Source organism: Strongylocentrotus purpuratus, unplaced genomic scaffold (assembly GCF_000002235.5).
Source record: "Strongylocentrotus purpuratus isolate Spur 01 unplaced genomic scaffold, Spur_5.0 spur5_scaffold_18, whole genome shotgun sequence".
NCBI lineage: Eukaryota > Metazoa > Echinodermata > Echinoidea > Camarodonta > Strongylocentrotidae > Strongylocentrotus > Strongylocentrotus purpuratus.
In genome coordinates, this window is record NW_022145603.1 from 33,109,835 (window position 1) to 33,130,521 (window position 20,687).

The window sequence follows — 20,687 nt, forward strand, 5'->3', positions numbered from 1 at the left end:
CTAGCAGGTTAAAAGAAACAATCTGACATTTTGAAAGAGTGGTCACTCCTCGGCCCTTTAAATTGACATTTAACATTTCAGTTTTTAGAGTGTATGGGATCGGGCAAAACATAGTTAGGCTGTAGAGGATATACCCCTGCACTCAAAAACTTTTTTACAAGGCCAGAGGAATCCCCGATGGAAAGTAAAGGGATGCCAAAGGGGCAGACAAAAAACGAAATTCGCTCGATTTCCGATTAAAAAAAACCCATTATAGAGTTAAATGAGATTCACTCTACTCTCCAAAGTGTATGCCCCAACCCGGCAGGCTTAAACGTATGAGATCGGGGCAGACAATTGCCTAAGGTTGTATAGGATATACTCCTGCACTCATATTTTTTTCCAGGGCCAGATAAGGCTGAAAGGCATGGTTCTATTTTTGTTAATAAAAGTGAAGTTACTCGTAGTGGTAGACAAACCAAACCACGTGATGTTTTAGACTCATAACATAAAACTGCACAGTGTATGCTTTGTCTTTAGCTCATGTTTATTGTGTTTTATAATTATTAAAATGTATGTTTTATGTCTTTGTATTTTATTATCATAATCTTACTTTGTTTTATATATGTTTCTGTATTGTGCTGTGCTCTCATGCCCCTGAAGGGGGTCCATAGAGTTGAATGAAGTCTTACCTAGTAATTAAAGCAGAAAATGAAGTTGAGAAACAGGCTAGGGGGGGGGGGGGAGTAAGTTATCATATTGTATTGATATGAGTACAGGTGTTGTACACATATGAAAATATGCACATACATGTACATGACTTAAACAATGGTAAACACTTCAATGAGCATGCATGGGCAATTGGGCATGAATATATAAATAAATATACATCGACAGGGTATGCAGAGAAGGTATGCTGGTCATGTTGGTATGTTAGGAGAGAGACACATGTTTTGGGCTCTCAGAAAGGAGGTACTTATAGAAAGAAGACTCTATGTTGGATTTTAAGGTGTGTCCCTTGCAGGACCTACACTGTACATTTCATGGATATTGAGAGAGACAGAAAAGATCTCGACTTGTTTAAGTCTGAACCAATAAAGATGGAACCAAATGGAATACTTGAAATTGAATCCTGCGTCTTTATTGCTTGGCTCGTTACAATACTGAACAAAGGAAAACAAAAGGATAAATTATTTGACTGTTGAGATTACTAGTGAGGTTTTGATGTATGCATGGCCCGGCCACCCCCCCCCCCCCCCCCCCCACTCCGGGGTCGGAATGACCCCATGCGTGTTACCAAAATGTCTGGTAAAGGGGTACTTTTCGTGCGACAAAGTCCGGCCCGAGAATCGTAAAAAAAGAGGTGTATTAATTTTTCACCCGGAGATTTCTTTAAAAAGGGGGTGTTTTTTTTTCTTCTCTCATTTCTTTGGACTCCTGAGAAATTATTCCGAATTTAGGGGGGTACATTGAGCATTTTTCATGATTTAGGGGGGTCTCCAAGGCAGGAAAAGCCTGCAAAAAGCCTGCGAAAGGGGGGTTTGGAAATGTTGGCAGTCCTCAGATAGGGGGTGCTTTCAAAAAGAGGGAACGAGCATATGCGTACCCCAAATACACAGAGTGGGGGGGGGGGGGTGGGCATTTCTCAAGCTAGCAAATGAGAAAAAAATTAGAACAAACGTCGCCAAAAATGTACCAACATGTCGTAGAGGGCGACAAATCATAATTAGTGGAGTAAATATGAATGATGCAAATTGAAACAAACCAACGAACGAATAGCTCGAAGAACCTCAAATTTACACTCCGAAAGCGGGTAAGAAACCTCGTATTTTCATGAATACCTTATTATGGTATACGATTTTAACCGTTTATTGAGATGTGAAAATGAAATTGCTATTTACTACATATCAATATATTATAATTTGTCCCTGCGTTATGTTAAACATGAGCCTATTCTGCTGCGATTTGTGTTAATGTCGCACTCGCTCGCTGATTAATTCCTCACCTTGAGTGAATGGCATTCAAGCCAGTGCTATCCGCAGCACAAACCGCACACCCGCTCGACAGCCTTCGTTTCATAGCAACATGATGCTAATGAATTGACGAGCAAGAATGCTATTAAAAATATGAAGACATTATTTACTTGGATTTGATGAGTTTATTGTAGAAGGATTTGTGTGGGTAGTGTTTACGTGAGAAAATGAGAGCTAACAAAAGAAAGAGACAGAAATTTTGGTCTAATCATGTCATGGATGCTCAGTCTGACTTAGACCGAATTTTCCGTCTCTTTCGTTCGTTAGCCTCTTATTGGGGTAGGGTCGGCTCTCTCTTTAGAGACGGAAGCCGTTTATACACATGTCCTTGCTAACGCCACGGCCAGTTCTGGTCGTAGCGTTTTGCCCCCAAAATCCCCCAAAATGTCATTTTACCTCGAGCATGTTATATTGTAAATTAGGCCTAGGCTATAATAAATCAGTTCCACTTACCAACTTGACTGAAATAATCAGTTTAATAGTCCCTTTTTAGGAAATTATGGGTCAAAATCGAAATCCATTTTGAAAATCTTTTTCAACATGGATTCCGATTTTGACCCATAATTTCCTAAAAAGGGACTATTAAACTGATTATTTCAGTCAAGTTGGTAAGTGGAACTGATTTATTATAGCCTAGGCCTAATTTACAATATAACATGCTCGAGGTAAAATGACATTTTGGGGGATTTTGGGGGCAAAACGCTACGACCAGAACTGGCCGTGGCGTTAGCAAGGACATGTGTATAAACGGCTTCCGTCTCTAAAGAGAGAGCCGACCCTACCCCAATAAGAGGCTAACGAACGAAAGAGACGGAAAATTCGGTCTAAGTCTGACTGAGCTGAGCCGAGGCTGAGCCGAGGCTGATACACATTCATGTCTAAAATATTTCTTTGTTGTTCCCATACTAAATGGCGCGTGAAAAGAGCTTTTTATTCTACACTGTCATGCCAGAACAGAAACGTGTTTAACCAACCAACCATGAGCCTTATGAGCACTTACAACGATTACCAAATTGAGAAGAAGAAGAAGAAAAATAATTGTAACTGGAAATTGGAAAATTACAATGGCTGTAGGGTCTAGAATGGTTAGCCTTTTGAATACAACGCAAGATAATAATGGTTCTAGAAACCAGATTATTTTTTGCTTAGATGTAGTAACCAACATTGTAGATTTTGTAAAATGAGTTTTAAAAAGTAATGTTTTGCATTTTTACTTTTACAACAAAATGCCATGTTCTAAGATATCATTGTTCTTATTAAAAAGTGAGGAGACATTTGCGAACTTTCTTTCAATACAGCAAATGATAAGTTTAAAGAAATCTAAAACCATTTATTGTACAAATTTCAAGTAAAATTTATATAATTTCACACAGTGCCCCATATTTCAATTTCAATTCATTTATTTGTTCAACCATCAAAATATATATAGGGGTCTACAATCAAAATAAGTTACATCAAGAATTTAGAAGAACACAGTGATGGTTTGGTGACCCCGTAGAAAGCAGGGCTTATAAAAAAGGGGCCACCAAATTGAAATACATAATCGCACATATCGCACAAAACATCTAAGTACATCATACTTAATCAAGTTATATAAACTGATGTTTTGTTGTTGTTTTTTGTTTAGGTTGAGTTTCAGATTTCTGATCAGAGGTCAAGGATTGATTATCACTGTACCAGACAATGAGGATTGTTATGTAGAAGGCAACCTTGTCATCTTGGTAAACGGCCTTATGTGATTGGAAGAAGGAGAATTGATAGTGGCATGTAAGCACAACATTAATACCGGGCCAGCAAAGGGTAAGTGATTGGTTTGATTGGTTTGTTTTACCTGACTGCTAAGAAAGCTTGTGTATGCTTGTTTCAAGTTTCAAGATTTGTTTCAATTTAAATCCATACAATCACATTTTATGAAATTATTAAATACAGATTATTTATACAATATATAGAAAACAGAGAACACACACAAAATGGAAACACGTTTACAAATATACCAGAAGTATAAAAAGTTAATCAATATAAATGAATCGGGGGAAACTGCAGATAAAACTAAGGTTCTGTCAAGGCAGTCCCTGCTATTACAAGATACATGCAAGTTCCAACAATTGCCTTGTACATGTAAGTAGGATTAATGCCTTACCGAAGGGCACTAGTGCATCAACTTGGTTTCAAACCCGAGACTTCCTGGTTACAAGACCACTGCTCTACCACGAAGCCACCGCGTCTCCTTGTGTATAATGGATCCAAATGCTCTCTTTCTTTCCCTTGTCATCCAATTTGCCAATTATGTTTTGTTCCTGTTCCCTCAAATTTCCAGTGTTCATTAATCATGTAGATATATTTATTTTTTGTAAGTAAGATTTTAATTAGAAGAGATGAAGCTAGGGATTAATACAATAAAGAAGTTTAATTCTGAACTTAAAACACACTTATTCCAAATGTTAAACAAATACAAGTAACTCAACTTGCCTTTCTTATCTTTTTCTTGCAAAGTGCATAGAGACATTCTTATGCGATGTTAATGCACTGTAAAGAATAATTTGTGATTAGTATTACTAAGATTAAAATTCATCTTTCTGAGCTAATGAAATATTATTCTGAATAAGGAAGTGAAAGTTTTTTTTTTCTTCTCCAGATTTCATGAATTTGTATTAAAATGACTTTTGTAATACTCTAGTCTATACATGCATATATATTGATATTTACTAAATGTGTTTCAGATAAGAAGTTTTCTATTTATCAACTTCATTTAGTGATAGCTTCATTTATAATGCAAAATATGACATCAGAATTCCCCCCCCCCTTTAATAGAAAAGAATTAAAGTTAAAGAAGTCCATCAAGCATTCTTCTCACCCAGTCTTCTTGCTTTGATCAATCCACAGTGAAAGAAGTGAAGTAGGATCTGGCCTGTACCATGGCCAGAGCGGGGGTGCGTATCACAGACTATGGAGGGGTCCAGGTCAATCCTGAACCCATCATAATAGAGGAACCTCAAGACACATTCCTAGAAGACTACATATCACCAACTAAACTGGTCAGTTCAATCATCAGGCTTGTTTCATATACTTCTATAATCAATGATATTAAATAAATTAGCTTCATATTTTGTAAAATGGAATCTCATATTACCTTTATAACCACCATACATTGTATATACCGTGGCTTACTCATATGTTACCTCATTCATTATATCACCATCCAGTAATATTTAATTTATATATTTGTATTGTAATACTCTGTAACCAGTGGAAACCAAATTTCCTGAAAAGAACAATGAATTATTATACTTATACTTAAATACATATACTTCTCATTGAGAATCCTTGTTTGAAAATTACCCTTCTTTGTCCACTGAGGTTCTTTGCTTGAACTTGTCATACTGTAGTGTTAATTGCTATTGGCAATGTGTCATTCACTATTGTCTATTTTTAATTTGAACTGTTTTCTCTTTTTCTGTCTTCAGATTTTAAAAATTTGTATTTGTTTAATTATTAATTTTGTATTGCTTTCCTTATCTGAATAAAAGAGTTTGATATACTCCTGGTATGATGGTAGTTGAAAAGATTAGAACTAATGGAAAGATTTAGAATTATTAAATAAAGAGGAAAATGTAGAGAAAACAAGATGAAAAGCTTTCATAACACAGGCAGTGGCTTTTCACACATCCTTACCCTCATGACATACATGTTTTCTTTTCAGACAAATTTAAGTTTATTAAAGTTTTCGTATTCTGTTTTGAAGGAATAATAATATATGCATACCTTCATAGATGTATATTTTGTCTGATAACCTCTTCTACAGCGAGCATTGACTGGAATAGAAGATCTTGAAGGTGTGAAATTCCTGGAGATGAGGGTGGACACCTCAGAGACAAGTCTTGGGAACTTTGGTAAGGTTCAACAAGAGGTCTCAATTTATTAAAGACATTTGCAAAACCTCTTCAGTTTTTGATGAATAGATATATCCTAGATTGATAGTGTGGTGATTGTAAAGTGCCAAAGTAGATATCAGGCTTTTTAGTTTAAAACCGTCATTAAAAGGTGAGTGTTTAAAATATTTCCTGAAGACAGGCACGTCGGGATGTTGAGAGAGAACAATGCATTAAGCGTGTTTTTGGTGTACATAGGTTAGTTTCTGTTTCATTTTGCACAAAATAACTTAAATTTTGTTATCATTGCAAAAATATAATCAGGATTCCATTCAAGACAAGTCCTCCAAACTTGCAGTATTTATTTTGAGGAGGAAAAGTCCTGTCGTGTTTTAGGTTTTTGAACGTTTCCTTGATCATCTAGTGTTTTCTTTGACACACAACAAATTGCTAGAAATCATCTTCAATAAAAACCACGACCCTCATTTGCACATAGGGACCTGTGTTAAGCACATGGTGTCAGGCCTACAATTAATGGTTTCCTTATCTTTCTATGCTCATTACTCAGCCCGTATACATTTTCTATCAAAATTGTTGGGCACATGTCATTTATTTGTAATCTTGAACATTCAGTGTAAGTTTTGTTGGATTCTGTGGTAATTTATTTTCTATCATTACCAGAAATCAAACTTATTTTTAATGTTTTGGTACAGCACCTAATGTAGTGTATCCTCTGTCATTACAGGAGCCATGCTGCCCAATCTGAAGCAATTGAAACTGAACGACAGTCTGATAGCTTCAGTGAGAGATCTAGGGACTGCTCTGGATATTCTTGGTGTTCTTTGGATGGCTAGATGCTGTTTGTCTGATCTAGATGGTCTCAGCTCCATGTCATCATTACAGGTAAAGTTGGGCAGATCCAAGCTGATTGTAAGCCATAGGCAGGGCTCAACACTGGACCCCGTTATCTAAGTCCAGACCCCAATAATTTTGAATTTTTGTCTTCATAGGGCTCATGCATACAGGAAGAAAAGCCTTTTGAGTTGTAGTTAATTAGTTAATCTTTATCTTTTTGCCCAGTATCCATGGGACTCATTTCAAACCTTACTGTTGTTTTGTATGCACTGATTTTGTTGAATTTGTCTTTGCCGAATAAAATAATCATTTAAAAGTTTTTCAATCCGGATCCCCTCCCAGAAAGGTTAGTGTGAAGAGCTACCATATGTTACCAACCATATCTATGATTTTAGTATGTGATTATTTCATTGAGTTAGGAGCTCTACCGGAGCTTAAATCAAATAATATGAATCACAATGAGCGATACTCTGTGTGGAGTCTAGGGGTTTTGAAATCAGGAGACGCGATAGCTCAGTCGGTAGAGCAGTGGTCTGGTAATCCAATGACCCGGGTTCGAAACCAGGTCGATGCACTATAAGGCATTAATCCTCATTACCAGGTCCCTCGGAGAGGGCCTAAAGCCGTCGGCCCTCTGATTGCTTACTAACAACCATTTATGCTTTCTTAGCAGTCAGGTAAAATAACCAACCATCATATACCACTCAAATCATATAACATTTTACACAAAGTTAACACCCTTCTGGCTGCAAAGAAACAAGATCCTATGTGAATTCATGTTCATAAATTCCACAATGCTTTGATAGTAATGCATGCTTTCTATGTCACTGTATGTGTGATTGATACTTCATAGCTGGCAACCATTCCTATTTTGAAGGTATGATTCCTATTGTTTGGCCTTCAAGCTATTGTATGAACCCTAGATTTTTCTCTTTTTCTAAAGTATTATGTGTGAAATGTATTAAAAGAAATTACTGTACTCCTATTTTTGCCTTGAAAGATTCCTAATTTTTGCTCTGACTGGTTAGCAAGTATGTACTGACCTTTTCTCTGATTTTGTTTTGAAACAGGAGTTGTATCTTGCCTACAATGATGTTTCAGATATCAGTCCGTGCAGTATGTTAGAGAACCTTCAATTGCTAGACTTAGAAGGGTAAGTTTAATTCTAGATGAAACTTAAAGGGGAATTCCACCCTTATATTAAATTGGACTTAATAGAAGCAGGGAATTAAGAGAAACAGATGAGTGAATTTTTAGCAAAATCGGATGAATAATAAGAAAGTTATGAATTTATAAAAAAAATTGAAGTTGTGATCAAATAAACACAAATTTTCAACTCTGTGACATTTCTTGCGAGCCCCTCTCCAATTTGCTCTGCACAGAAAATCTCATAAACTTTCATTTCCTTAGTTATTGATGACGGAATAGATTTGTTTAATACTTTCAAACTTTGACTGACCTGTTACTTTCATTTTCTGCTTCAATTTAAACCAACTTAATATCAAGATGGACTTTCCCCCTTTAACTATTTATACTCTACTGTAAATGTACAAAATATATTGCGTTAAATATAACGTATAACGTATAAAGAGCAGAATACATAAATTTACATATTATTGTTACATGGTGAAATGGCAATCAAGACGGTTTTTCTAGAAAATTTGAACACAGTTTGCCATGATTTGGGTCTTGTTCATACCTAGTTTCTGTGTCTTGTTTTGTTTTATTTTATTTTATGTAAAGATATTAACTCAATGTTTTTTTCTCCCCTTTACCATGCTGTATAATCATTTTGAATTGATTTTTCCATCAAAGCTAAAAGAAATGTATCTTTAATATCTCAAATGTATATCATAAATGCATTTAACTGTGATTTACCATTTCATCCTGGTAAAAGTGTTTCAATGTTATTCATTTCAAACAGGAACAATGTAGATGACATAGCTCAGGTGGAGTTTCTTGGACTCTGTAGTAAGCTAAGAGCACTGTCCTTAGAGGGTAATCCAGTCTGCTTAGCACCCAACAAGGATTATGACAAGGTAAGATCAATCTGGGTGATGCCGGGGGATGCTAAGAGCACTGTCCTTAGAGGGAAACCCAGTCTGCCTGGCACCCAACAAGGATTATGACAAGGTAAGATTAATCTTTGTGATGCTGGGGGATGCTAAGAGCACTGTCCTTAGAGGGAAACCCAGTCTGCTTGGCACCCAACAAGCATTATGACAAGGTAAGATTAATCTTTGTGATGCTGGGTGATGCTAAGAGCACTGTCCTTAGAGGGAAACCCAGTCTGCTTGGCACCCAACAAGCATTATGACAAGGTAAGATTAATCTTTGTGATGCTGGGTGATGCTAAGAGCACTGTCCTTAGAGGGAAACCCAGTCTGCTTGGCACCCAACAAGCATTATGACAAGGTAAGATTAATCTTTGTGATGCTGGGTGATGCTCAGTTTATGTCATGTGGCATTTGGCAAGGCATTAATCTACATTTACCACTCCATATCGCAAAAAATATTGCAAAATTATTTACTTTACTTGTATCAAAGAGAACTGTTGCTGAGCTAGCGCCATGAGCGTCCCTGGACGGTGTGTGCGCTCTATAAGTTTACACTATTATTATTATTATACCCAGGAGAGAAATGGGGACACGGTAGGATGACAAATGCATTTGTGTTACTAATTACCATATGCCCTCACCATGATCATATGGTTGGAATACTCCCCAGGTAGTGGAGATGTGCACATTGTGCGTGAATGAATCCGCTGACCGGGGTAATAATATCTGTATAGCATTTAGAGACAGTATTTTGTATTATGCGTTATATAATCCAGATTAAAAACAGTGTTCCTTAGCACTGTGATCCTCTTTGACAACTTCCCTGTTGCAGATGTTAGCGGAGCTTGTGCCAGAGCTCGTACTGGAGCTCGTACCGGAGCCCGTGTCTGGTCAGCCCTCAAACAATGTATGACTGACACAAGCCCTGTATGAAATATGGACGAGGCTGGCCTGCTTATATGTACATGAATATCTTGACAAAATTATGTGCAGAGAAATGTGTGTTATCACAGCATGTGTATGATTACCCTGTAGGATGTATGACTGGCAACGACACATATACTCATTAGATAACATATGGTTGGCTTTTGTGTATCTTAAAATGCTATGGCAGAATTCAAACAAAGATTTCTATCTACACTTGTTTCTTAATCTTTTCCTCTTGATGTAACACCAGGAGGAGAGTCCACCGTACAACTATCGTCTCTCTGTCTGGAAAGCAGTCCCTCAGCTCAGGATCCTAGATGATGAGGTCCTCAACTCGGCATCAACGTCCTTATCAACATCAAACCTTCAACCCAAGGCTCTGAATCTAAGCACTGATTGGTTACTGGTGAATGGTTCTATCAAAGATACGCTAGGATCAGTAGACAGTGTAGCATCAGATAGCAGTGGGGGTAAGTTGTAACATCAATTTTCAGGGAATGAAATGCTTTAGCCCCTCTAAAGTGTTGGGAGCCCCAATTTCGCCAAAAATTTGATGGCAAAATTTTACTAAAATTGTATCATAATGTGAAAGATGATTTCATTAAAGACACTTCTGTAAAGATTTCCCAAAAGAAAATGTGTTTGAAGACAGATATTGATAAAAGAATACATAAATTGTTGAATGTATTATTTCACACACATAAAGATGTGACCCCCCCCCCCCCCAAAAAAAAAGAAAGAAAGTATGTCCGGAATATCTCTAGTGGAAACCAACTGATAGAAATAAAAGGGTGTCAACAATTTCTCTGACATGTAAAGCATGTATTAAAATCATGACATTATGAGGTCAGTATGGCATTATCTTTTTCTTAACAGGGAAAGAATGTATGATAAATGGAGGAAAAATACTTGTTTAATTTCTAATATCCTTCCTACATTTTAAATAGAAACACGTACAGGGCCCCTCCTAATAAGCTTTGCTATCTTGGGTTCCTTCTGATGTAATTCTTGTATGTATTCATTATACAGTCAAACCTGTCTATAGTGACCATCCAAGAGAAACACAAAAAAGTGGTCTTTGTAGACAGGTTCATTAAGTACATGTTTCAAAGAGAAATCATTTCAAGGGAAACAAAAATGTGGTCTTTGTAGACAGGTGGTCACTGAAGCAGGTTTGACTGTATAATTAGTATGTTTTTAATGGAAAAATATAATTGCATTGAATTGACATTATCTATTTGACCACAGGAAAACACTTTCAAAAATATTGATAACTAACTATAAGAGAAATTCAGTAAAGTAAATTGAGACAGGAATTTGATAGAAATCGTGTTTTGTTGTCCTTAGGGTCGCGACCCAAGACATCGGCAGCCAGGCCGGGATCAGCAGCAGGTAGACGACCAGGGTCAGGCTCTGGACGGCGACCTGGGTCAAGCATGGGTCATCGGCCTATGACAACAGCGGGAGGAAGGCCTACGACCTCTGCTGAGAGGCCTGATACTGGGGGTGAGATTCTCAACATTGTCTCTTTCTTCTTCTTCTTCTTCTTCTTCTTCTTCTTCTTCTTCTTCTTCTTCTTCTTCCTCTTCTTCCTCTTCCTCCTCCTCCTCCTCCTCCTCCTCCTCCTCCTCCTCCTCCTGCTCCTCCTCCTCCTCCTCCTCCTCCTCCTCCTCCTGCTCCTCCTCCTCCTCCTCCTTCTCCTCCTCCTCCTCCTCCTCCTCCTCCTCCTCCTCCTCCTCCTCCTCCTCCTCCTCCTCCTCCTCTCCTCCTCCTCCTCCTCCTCCTCCTGCTCCTCCTCCTCCTCCTTATAATAATAATATTATTGCTTATATAGCGCTTAATACGTCGGGAATGTCCGAGTTTCTAAGCGCTTTACATTATTACCCCGGTCATCAGATTCTGGCATGCCCGCACACAATGTATGCACTTTCTCCACTCCCTGGGGAGCATTCCAACAAGAGCTACTAGGCTCAAATTGCTAAGGATACCACATTGGCTTTCGCATCCTACCGGGTACCCATTTAACACCTGGGTGGAGGGTGGCCAATGTAGATCAATGTCTTGCCAAAGTGCCGCGGCGGACCTTGTGATCGTCAGTCCGGTGACGTATCCACTCGACCACAACACCTCTTCTTTTTCTTCTTCTTCTTTTTTCCATTGGAGTACAGATAGGTGGTATTAGAAATTTTCTTGATGAAAAATCTACCGAAACGCTTATACATGCATTTATTACATGCCGTCTTGATCAATGCAACAGCCTTCTTTATGGCCTTCCGGAGTCGCACATTGCAAAACTCCAGAGAATCCAAAACTCTGCTGCCAGGCTTGTAACACGCACACGTTCTTGTGAACACATCACCCCAGTACTTCGCGAATTGCATTGGTTGCCGGTGACGTACCGCATCATGTACAAAATCTTAGTTTTAACTTATAAATGCATTCATGAATTGGCACCAATTTATCTGCAAGAATTAATCGAGGAATACAAACCCTCATGCAATTTACGGTCATCTTCACAATTAAACCTCGTATCTACTTCTGTGTCAACTCTCTCTTATGGTAATCGCTCCTTTCGCAAAGCTTCTGCTGAACTTTGGAACAAATTACCTTTAAATGTAAAAAACTGTCAAACCGTTAACCTATTCAAAACTAGTCTCAAGACACATTTATTCAAAATTGCGTTCGATGATTAATTATCTCTGTTCACTTTGATGTGTATTCCATATGTATTGTTATTTGTAGGTTTATTTGCATTTTTAGTTTTGTATAAGATGTAATTGTATATCAGTCTATTTTGTGTGTATAGCGCTTAGAGACTTCGGTGGTAAGCGCTTTATAAGTAACGTTTTTATTATTATTTATTTTATTATTATTTACTGAGTATTGTCTCTTTGGAGCCAGACGGACGTTCACTCTGTGTTACAGCATATGAGTTAATGCCTTTCTGGATCCAAGTAGATGATCACAGTCTTTCCCCTTGATTTTTTCTTTTTGATAACATGATTCAAATGAATGTTGATATAATTGATGTATTATTTCTTTATTGGTCTATAAGAACTGACCAGCAGCACAGGCTGAAGGGGTCAGTTAACTACTAGAACAATACAATATATACAATATTATTATTTACATAGAATGTACAAAAGAAATATAGTATGTATAAACAAAATAAAAAATGTATTTGTCATAATCTGTTAGCACCAATCACTGTGATGACTGTGCATTGGGACATTTGTCATAAGCTATGTAGAAATAATTTCCCTGTAAAACATCAGACATGTTATCTTAGAACATTTCAAACCTTAAAGTGACTTGGTAACTTTGTTCAGATAAGGTAGTAACTTAAATGATAGATGTACAATTAAAGATAATCTGAAAGTTTGAATGAAAAACTGATCTGATCGATGCCTTAATTCTCCCAACTTTATCATTACAATTCAATTACATTTTAGATGAATCGTCACAAAGCAATGAATTGGCTTTATATACCATTCCTGACATTTCAGTGTTGAACGATTTTAAAAAGCCTGTCTTATGTCTTATTTTCATGGAAAAACAGTTGGGAAAATTCAAAAATGTTGGAAGAATTCACTGTTAGAGGGTGTCACACAGTGACGCCTTCATAGAAAACCATAAATATCTTTGTGGTTTGAGGATTTTTTCAGGATTGTTTGCATGTTAGAGGGCTAAAACGGTAGAAGGAATATAATAAGTAACATTTCATACACATATTACACAGTTTTTTCATCAACCTTCAACAATGTTACCGAGTCACTTTAACCAAGCAGCTCCATCTTATCTAGAGCAACTTGTACTTGTCAACTAATCTTGCACATTGATTTTGTTAACAGTATCTGTTAAAACTTTTGTTAAACACCATCATCACCCTCATTCCACTTTGGATAGGTTCAGACATTGTTGCCGACGGTGATGACACGAGTGACCTGACCCATGGCAGTGGAGGGGTCATCTGCGGAAACCCGGTCAAAGCTTTGAGGAGCAGGAGGAAGAATATGAAGGTAGACTAGCTGAGTTGCATGCTTGCTTCTTGTAAAGCATAGTGTAGATTTTTAAGTCATTCAGTACAACATGATTTTCTGATAACACACTTCTATATTTGTCCTTGTTAATTACGACAGATGTGATTTGACTTTTTGAAGCAAAATGGATGCAACTAAAAACTTGTTCAGTGTAGATAGAGGCATCCATCTAGATTAGAGAGGGGGAGAGAGGTGGCAGTGGGGCTTTTAATAATAGGCCTATCTTTTAATTTGAACTCTTCTCCTTTGCACACAGAACCCAATGACACAGCAGAACACCACCATGCTGATGTTACTACAACACAAACCAGAGCACACGTATGATGCACTAGAGGAGGAGGACTGGGAGGATGGGAGATCCAAGGAAGACATCTTTGTCGAGCTGCGGACTTGGAAAGAAGCCCATGAAAGGTATGATACAATGTTCTCCATAGATTTAAACTACCGGTATTAGCCCAATTTCCTTAAAGGCACACTGTCCTTCTTGTAGCTACTTGCTCCCTCTATATAGAAAACTTCCCCAATCAGTGCCTGTTGGTCCCCCATGATCCTCTTTTTCTTATGTTAAATGAGAGCTGAGTTAATGAGATAGCCACCTGTCACAGTGACCTCGCTGGCTCACTGGGTGGCCTAATCTCTTCTGGCTGAAGTAGTAAAGCCTACCTGTATATCATCCGTTGAGAGTCAGAAAGACATTAACTGTCTCTTCAGAGTGGATGACATACTGTAAATGTAATATTTGCGGTGCTTTAATTTTCGCGGATTTCTCGCCAAAGTCTGTGTCCGCGATTAATAATCATGACTTCTTATGGACATTTTGAACAGGCTGAATTGCGTGCAATGCAAATTTAAGAACCCACAAATATGTTTTTGGGGTTGCTCAGCGCGAAAAATTAATCACGCAAAAATAACAGCATTTACAATAAGCCCTTCTGGCTCCCATCATGTAGTAGTCCTGTGCTAGTTTACAGTTTCTGCCATAATGATCCGGTAAATATCATTTATTTGTAATCTTGAACTCTTAAGGCCTGTTTATACGTGAAGCGATAAATCACTGTGGTTTTTATCACGACTATTATCGCATAATGGACTTCACATTTCAGGTTGTTAGAGCAGGTAAGAAAGTAAATGTGGGACCTTCATTGCAAGCAGGTTCTTTTTCAATCCCAGTTTTCTGTTCATTTACTGGTTTACGTAGAATTGTCATAGTCGAGTGGTTTAAGCACTTGACGTGAAGTTCAAAGGTTGTGGGTTTGATTCCGACACGGCACTAATGTCCATTGGCAAGGCATTCATCTACATTTGCCACTCAATACCCAAGAGAGAAATGGGGACCAAGTAGGATGACAAAAGCATTTAAAGATAAACTCCAGTACTGGTAAAAAAAAAAAATTAATTCTCACAGAATCAAACGAAACTTACACTGAATGTTCAAGATTACAAATAAATGACATGTGCCAAACAATTTTAGAAGAAAATGTATACTGGCTGAGTAATGAGCATAGAAAGACAAGGAAACCAAGGTAGTACCATCCCCGACACCATGTGTGTTGTCCCATATATAGCTTTCTATGTGAGTGTTTGTTACTTTACCAAGACTCGGTCAAATTTATTATGATTTTGATGACTCCAGAACCTTGCAGTGCACACCAATACTTACATGCTACATGATAAACTGTTTCTGATCCTTTCACACCTTTTCTTTCACAATGCAATCGCATTACCAGTACTAAAGTTTAGCTTTAAGTCAGTAATTGCCGTATGCCCTCATGGAGACCATATGGTAGGAATATACCCCAGGGAGTGGAGATGGTGCACATTGTGAATGAATGAATCCAATGACCGGGATAAAGTGCTTAGAGATGGTATTCCGTACTAAGCACCATATAAATCCAGATTATTATTAAATATATATTTCTTTTTAATCAGCATGGTATACTGCGTCATACGTAAAGGAGCCTTTATGAATTCTTTCTCCTTCTCTGTCTGTCTCCTGCAGAAAAGTAGAAGTCCGTCTCCAAGACCTAGAGCCTCAGGTCCTGAAGATCACCCATAGCGACAACGAGGAGGAGGAGGAGGAGACTAATAACAACCTCCCACTTACATCTGGTAGCCATAGCAACCAGGATGATGATGATGAGTTAGACAATGATGTCGATGATGATGTTGATGTTGGGGTTTTCATCCCACCCACACCCTCAGATTCACCGATCGACGGAAGATTGCCGACCCCACCCCAAGGACCAAGGTCACCTATAAGGGCTCCGGTCAGACCTAAAACAACTGCAGGTCAGTATATCACCGTTAGACGTCAAAGACAAAATAAGTTGGACTTAAGTATTATGGAGAGCTATTTGTAGACATCAAAGACAAAAAATGGTCCAGGGGAGTGTTTCACAAAGACTAAGATCGACTTTAAGTTGGACTTAACTTTGGCAGGCCGTTCATGCCACTGTTTGCTCTCACCATTGTTCTCTCAATTAATCTTCAGATAATATTTCTCCTACAATAATGAACTATAAAAAAATATAAATTCTGTAGATTTGTGACCACGATTGGTACATCCCTGGAGAAACCAATGCCAGTAAATGATGAGAGAAAATAGTGGAATGAACGATCTGCCATAATTAAGTTAAACTTATAAAGTCGATCTTAGTCTTTGTGAAACACTCCCCTGATGTGGGTGACAGGAAGAAAAAAAAAAATCTTCATGAAGTCCTTTAGCCTAATCATGTACAATATAATAGTTCAAAACATCTGTGGTACATGGTATGAGGTATCGATCTATGAAAGGACCTGTATGGTATGATTTATTTACAGAGACCGATTCATTAAATTAGATCACTTGAATTAAAAAGATCTTAGATTACATGAATTACTTTAATCATAATGTTTTTGATAATTATTTGTGTAGGGCAGTTGGCTTACTCCAAGAGCATACACACAAGTTTATGTCTCTTTTGAGCAAGTTCAAGAATAGCTGGAAATGATTTTCAGAATTTAAACATTGATTTAACAGTGTTACCACTGGAACACATATTTGCCAAGTATTCATCCAATCTCAGTCTCTCCCGTTTCATCCTTCTCTATGGAATATTTTACCATTTGATTTGAGAAACTTAATTTATAGAGACCTTTAAATCCAAGCTGAAATCTCATCTTTTTTTTAACAATACCTGTACTTGGCACTATGACACTCATCCACACTCTCTCATTCTTTCTATTTTTCTTGTGCGCCTCGGAATAGAATTGTCTAGATAGACGGCGTTATATAATGACAATTAATATTGTTATTCTCTTCTTTATGTCTCTTAGTTGGAGACTACAGAGTGCGTCGGTTCCGTCAACGTTCCGTTGATGAGGGTCTATCCCTGGACTCCTCCACTGATACCCCTCGGCTATCCCAGGAATCTCGGTCCTCATCCTTAGGGGACTCTGGTCACATGAGTCCGGGTACTTTCCTTGGTTCCTTCCCGTCATCACCGGTCCTGGGCCGGATAGAGGATAGACCATACTCTGGTCCAGCCGTTGGGATCAGGACTATACCGTAAGTACAGAAATTGATTAAACATGGAGAAGTTCTTTATGTCAAAGTTGAAGTAGAATATGTAACGTAGTAATTAGTCCTTACTTTATAACTTCTAGTATTCTGTATCGATATATTTTATAGCTCGTGATCACATTGTCATTAAAACCCATAGATGGATTACCATCAAATTCCGGACAGATATGTATCTTGCAGAGGCATTGAACTGATTGGATTTTGGGGTCATGAGGTCAAAGGTCATATGGCTCTTTATGTATGCAAACAAATTTGTGAATGCATTGGCATTAATAACGACAGATGGATTACAATCAAATTTGAATTTTAAAAATTACTCCTGTTTTGGTTCGTAAAATCGCTCCATCTAGTTTTGAACCTACCGTAATATACTCAGAATGTCTAATAGTTGTTCACAAGCTTGTTTTTGTTTTTGTATTTTCACAGGGAGGTACAGCAAGTTGACAAGAACGCTCCAAAGTCCATTGACCCTCATAAGCCAATCATCCGCTCGTCAGTGAACACGCCCCCAAATAGACTCATGGGATTGATATCTAGACCAGTCACCGCTCGGGCTGCGCTCCAACGCAAAGCCTTGCCCAGTAGGACTAAAAACAACCCTTATACTAGCATGTGATCTATTAGCCTATGGATAGAGCTGGACTAGTCTAGGATGACAGAGTAGTGAGTTCGGTAATTGAATAGCAAGGCTTGGACTGCCCTCAAGTGACAAGCAGCGACCAGCAGGAATATACATGATTCCTATTTTATTCTAGTATGTGATCTACTAGCGTATGGTTGCAGTTGGATAGCAGTGTAGCATCTAGATGTTGTGCAAGTTTGGTATTGAATAGCATTGCTAGTCTCCTAGCTGTGACAGACCTACCAGTGTGTGACCTAGCTACTAGTCTTGATTCAAGGATTCTACTGAAGAGCATCATTCATTCTGTTACAAGTGTGGATAATGGCTAGAAATGGGGGAACGTAGGAAAGCTGAACATATAGGTATGGTCCCTGCGTAACTCCTGTGTGTATTTAATGATGATGATCGATGGATCAATGATTATTTTACCTGCCTGCTCAGAATGCATGCTTCTAAGTAAACAACCAGGGGACCAATGGCTTTAAGTCTTCTCCGAGGGATTTGTGATGTGAACTATCAGAGCTTCGTGGCAAACGTGATTCGCAATCTCTGGGTTTGTTTGGATTGAGTATGACTAGACCCAGGCATTGTAGGCCTTGTTGCTGGGACAGCTGTATTCACCTATCTTCTCGGGCTCCTTAGTAAGACAATGTCTTGTAATGCCCTCCCATACAATGTAGCTCATCAAGAACACCACTTCAATGGTTTCATATCCTGTACCGCAATGTGATGGCTAGAAGAGAGGAAAGCTGAACATCGAGCTGTTCATAATCCTATCTAGCTGTGGTGACATCATGAGTTCCGGCCAACTTACAAGCCTCTCTTAAAGATGTTCATGCATGGGTATATAGTCGTTCATGAAGTAGGCAACTTAGCGAACACTCTTGATCGCTCCCGATCACTACACAACACTGAGCCAATGGGTATAACGCTCCCGTGCGTACGTCCATGTGCTGCCCTCTATATACCCACAATGTGTGAGTGCTTCAGAGATGCCAACTAGTACGGATTTCCCGTAATTTCTACGGGAAATCGGCCGATTACGGGCGGTACGATTTTCATACCATAAATTCCGGATTTTGCAGATTTTGCCGATTTTCAAAATTAGCACTTTAAGGTTTAGCATGTTTAAGGTTTAGCACGTACTTTTGACTATTGCAGCGCAGTCATCCTTGAATCCATGCATAGAAATCCCACAGGGCTTCCGATTGGACAATTTGTTATCTAGCACACCCCTTTCAGTGCATACATGTGCATACAACATGTGCTTCGCGAGCGGGGGCCGGGTGAAATACCTCTCTTGGCCGCGCCGCTACCGCCCGCCCATGCCCAGCGCCAGGCCTCGCTACGCTAGCGCCGTGTACACTGTCGGATTTCTCACAGGCTGTCACAGCGTTCGTCGATTTTCGTCGACAATCTGAACTCATGTTGGTTGGATTTAGATATCAATCATCATGTCTTCCACAACTAAGAAGCGTGGCAAGAAGTTACAGACTTTTAAAGAAGAATACAGTAAGAAATGGAAATGCATCGTGTAACACCAACTAATGAACAGGTAGACTATGTTACTTTTATTTAACTTGTTGTGCTATCGCGCTTGCCTGCGGGAGCTGCGCTTGCCAGCGTGCAGAAAAATTTGCGTCGCGCAGAAAATTACGGATTTTGTCTCCAAATTACGGATTTTTAGCCTTATGATTACGGATTTGTGCTCTGAAAGGTTGGCATCCCTGGTGCTTGAGATCTTTAGAGAATTATAACAGTCAGTGAACTTTGACCTTCAATTTTTCTTAATGAAGGAATCATAGTTTCATGTGTAGATAAATATTGGCATGATGTGGGGTGCATTATTTAAAATTTTTATACAAGTTAATTCATTCATAGATAACTATTGAGGCACAACTAGTTTGAACTTCAAAAACATAACTTTTGAAAATATTTAAATCACCATTCCTGGAGGGTGTTTCACAAAGCCTTTTTTCAATGACAAATGACAAAAATCAGTGACAAATCTGCTGATAACCAATCAGAAGCAAGGATTTCAGTAGCTTATAACAAATACTGTCATTTGTCACTGATGACAAGTTTGTGAAACGGGGCCCCGATCAGACAATCACATATTCCGTGTATAATTCAAAAGGCTATTAATAAGAGCGTTGTATGGACTCTGTGTAGGACTACTTGACCAAAATGAAATGGCCAACCGGGTACTTGGACATCCTTCGAGCGGTTATATCCAACTTTATTTTGATGTGTTATAGCAGAGTCCATACTCTCTCTGTCGATCATAAAAGGGATTTTGTCATTTTGCAGTTTTAGCAGAGATGCTCTAGATGACAGTGGAGTGAAATAAATCAATGGTTTCTTGTGTATTTTGCTCTACAATTTAGGAATGAAAAAAAATTAGAAGTAGTTAGTTATGAGATAACAAATTTGTTGTTAGTGAAATAATAAATGTAGATGAATAGTCTTTATTATATGATTCCAATGGAATTTATTGACTAGATATATTTCTCTTTGTGAATACCAGTAAATCTTTTTAGATACAGTTAACAACTAAGTTTGTCATACTCCTTGTAAATTTGATGTTTTTGTGTCTTTTTGCGTAACTCAAGATCGAAATGTGGACTGGTTGAATTAGGGCCTTTGTTCGATACTTTTAGGTGTATGCTATAATATGCCGCATTCTCAGAAACATAAATTGGAACAAATCAACTTTTCACATACTAAAGAAATTGCAAAACTT

The 20,687-nt window shown here is 38.3% G+C and overlaps 1 protein-coding gene across 2 annotated transcripts; it reads left to right on the forward strand.

Moving 5' to 3' along the window:
- Positions 1 to 1,707: 1,707 nt before the first annotated feature.
- On the forward strand, positions 1,708 to 18,933 carry LOC105439292 (leucine-rich repeat-containing protein 56-like). Of its 2 annotated transcripts, none has more exons than XM_030989724.1 (14): positions 1,708 to 1,792; positions 3,640 to 3,812; positions 4,896 to 5,047; positions 5,815 to 5,902; positions 6,627 to 6,784; positions 7,807 to 7,889; positions 8,661 to 8,775; positions 9,971 to 10,190; positions 11,068 to 11,226; positions 13,627 to 13,739; positions 14,017 to 14,171; positions 15,760 to 16,049; positions 17,076 to 17,307; positions 17,749 to 18,933. In XM_030989724.1, the coding sequence occupies exons 3-14, from the start codon at positions 4,928 to 4,930 to the stop codon at positions 17,936 to 17,938; spliced, it is 1,923 nt and encodes a 640-aa protein (XP_030845584.1). In that variant the 5' UTR covers positions 1,708 to 1,792; positions 3,640 to 3,812; positions 4,896 to 4,927; the 3' UTR covers positions 17,939 to 18,933. The 2 variants fall into 2 exon arrangements, with proteins under 2 accessions (XP_030845584.1, XP_030845585.1); XM_030989725.1 differs by having other exon boundaries at positions 1,720 to 1,792; positions 3,652 to 3,812.
- Positions 18,934 to 20,687: the final 1,754 nt, after the last annotated feature.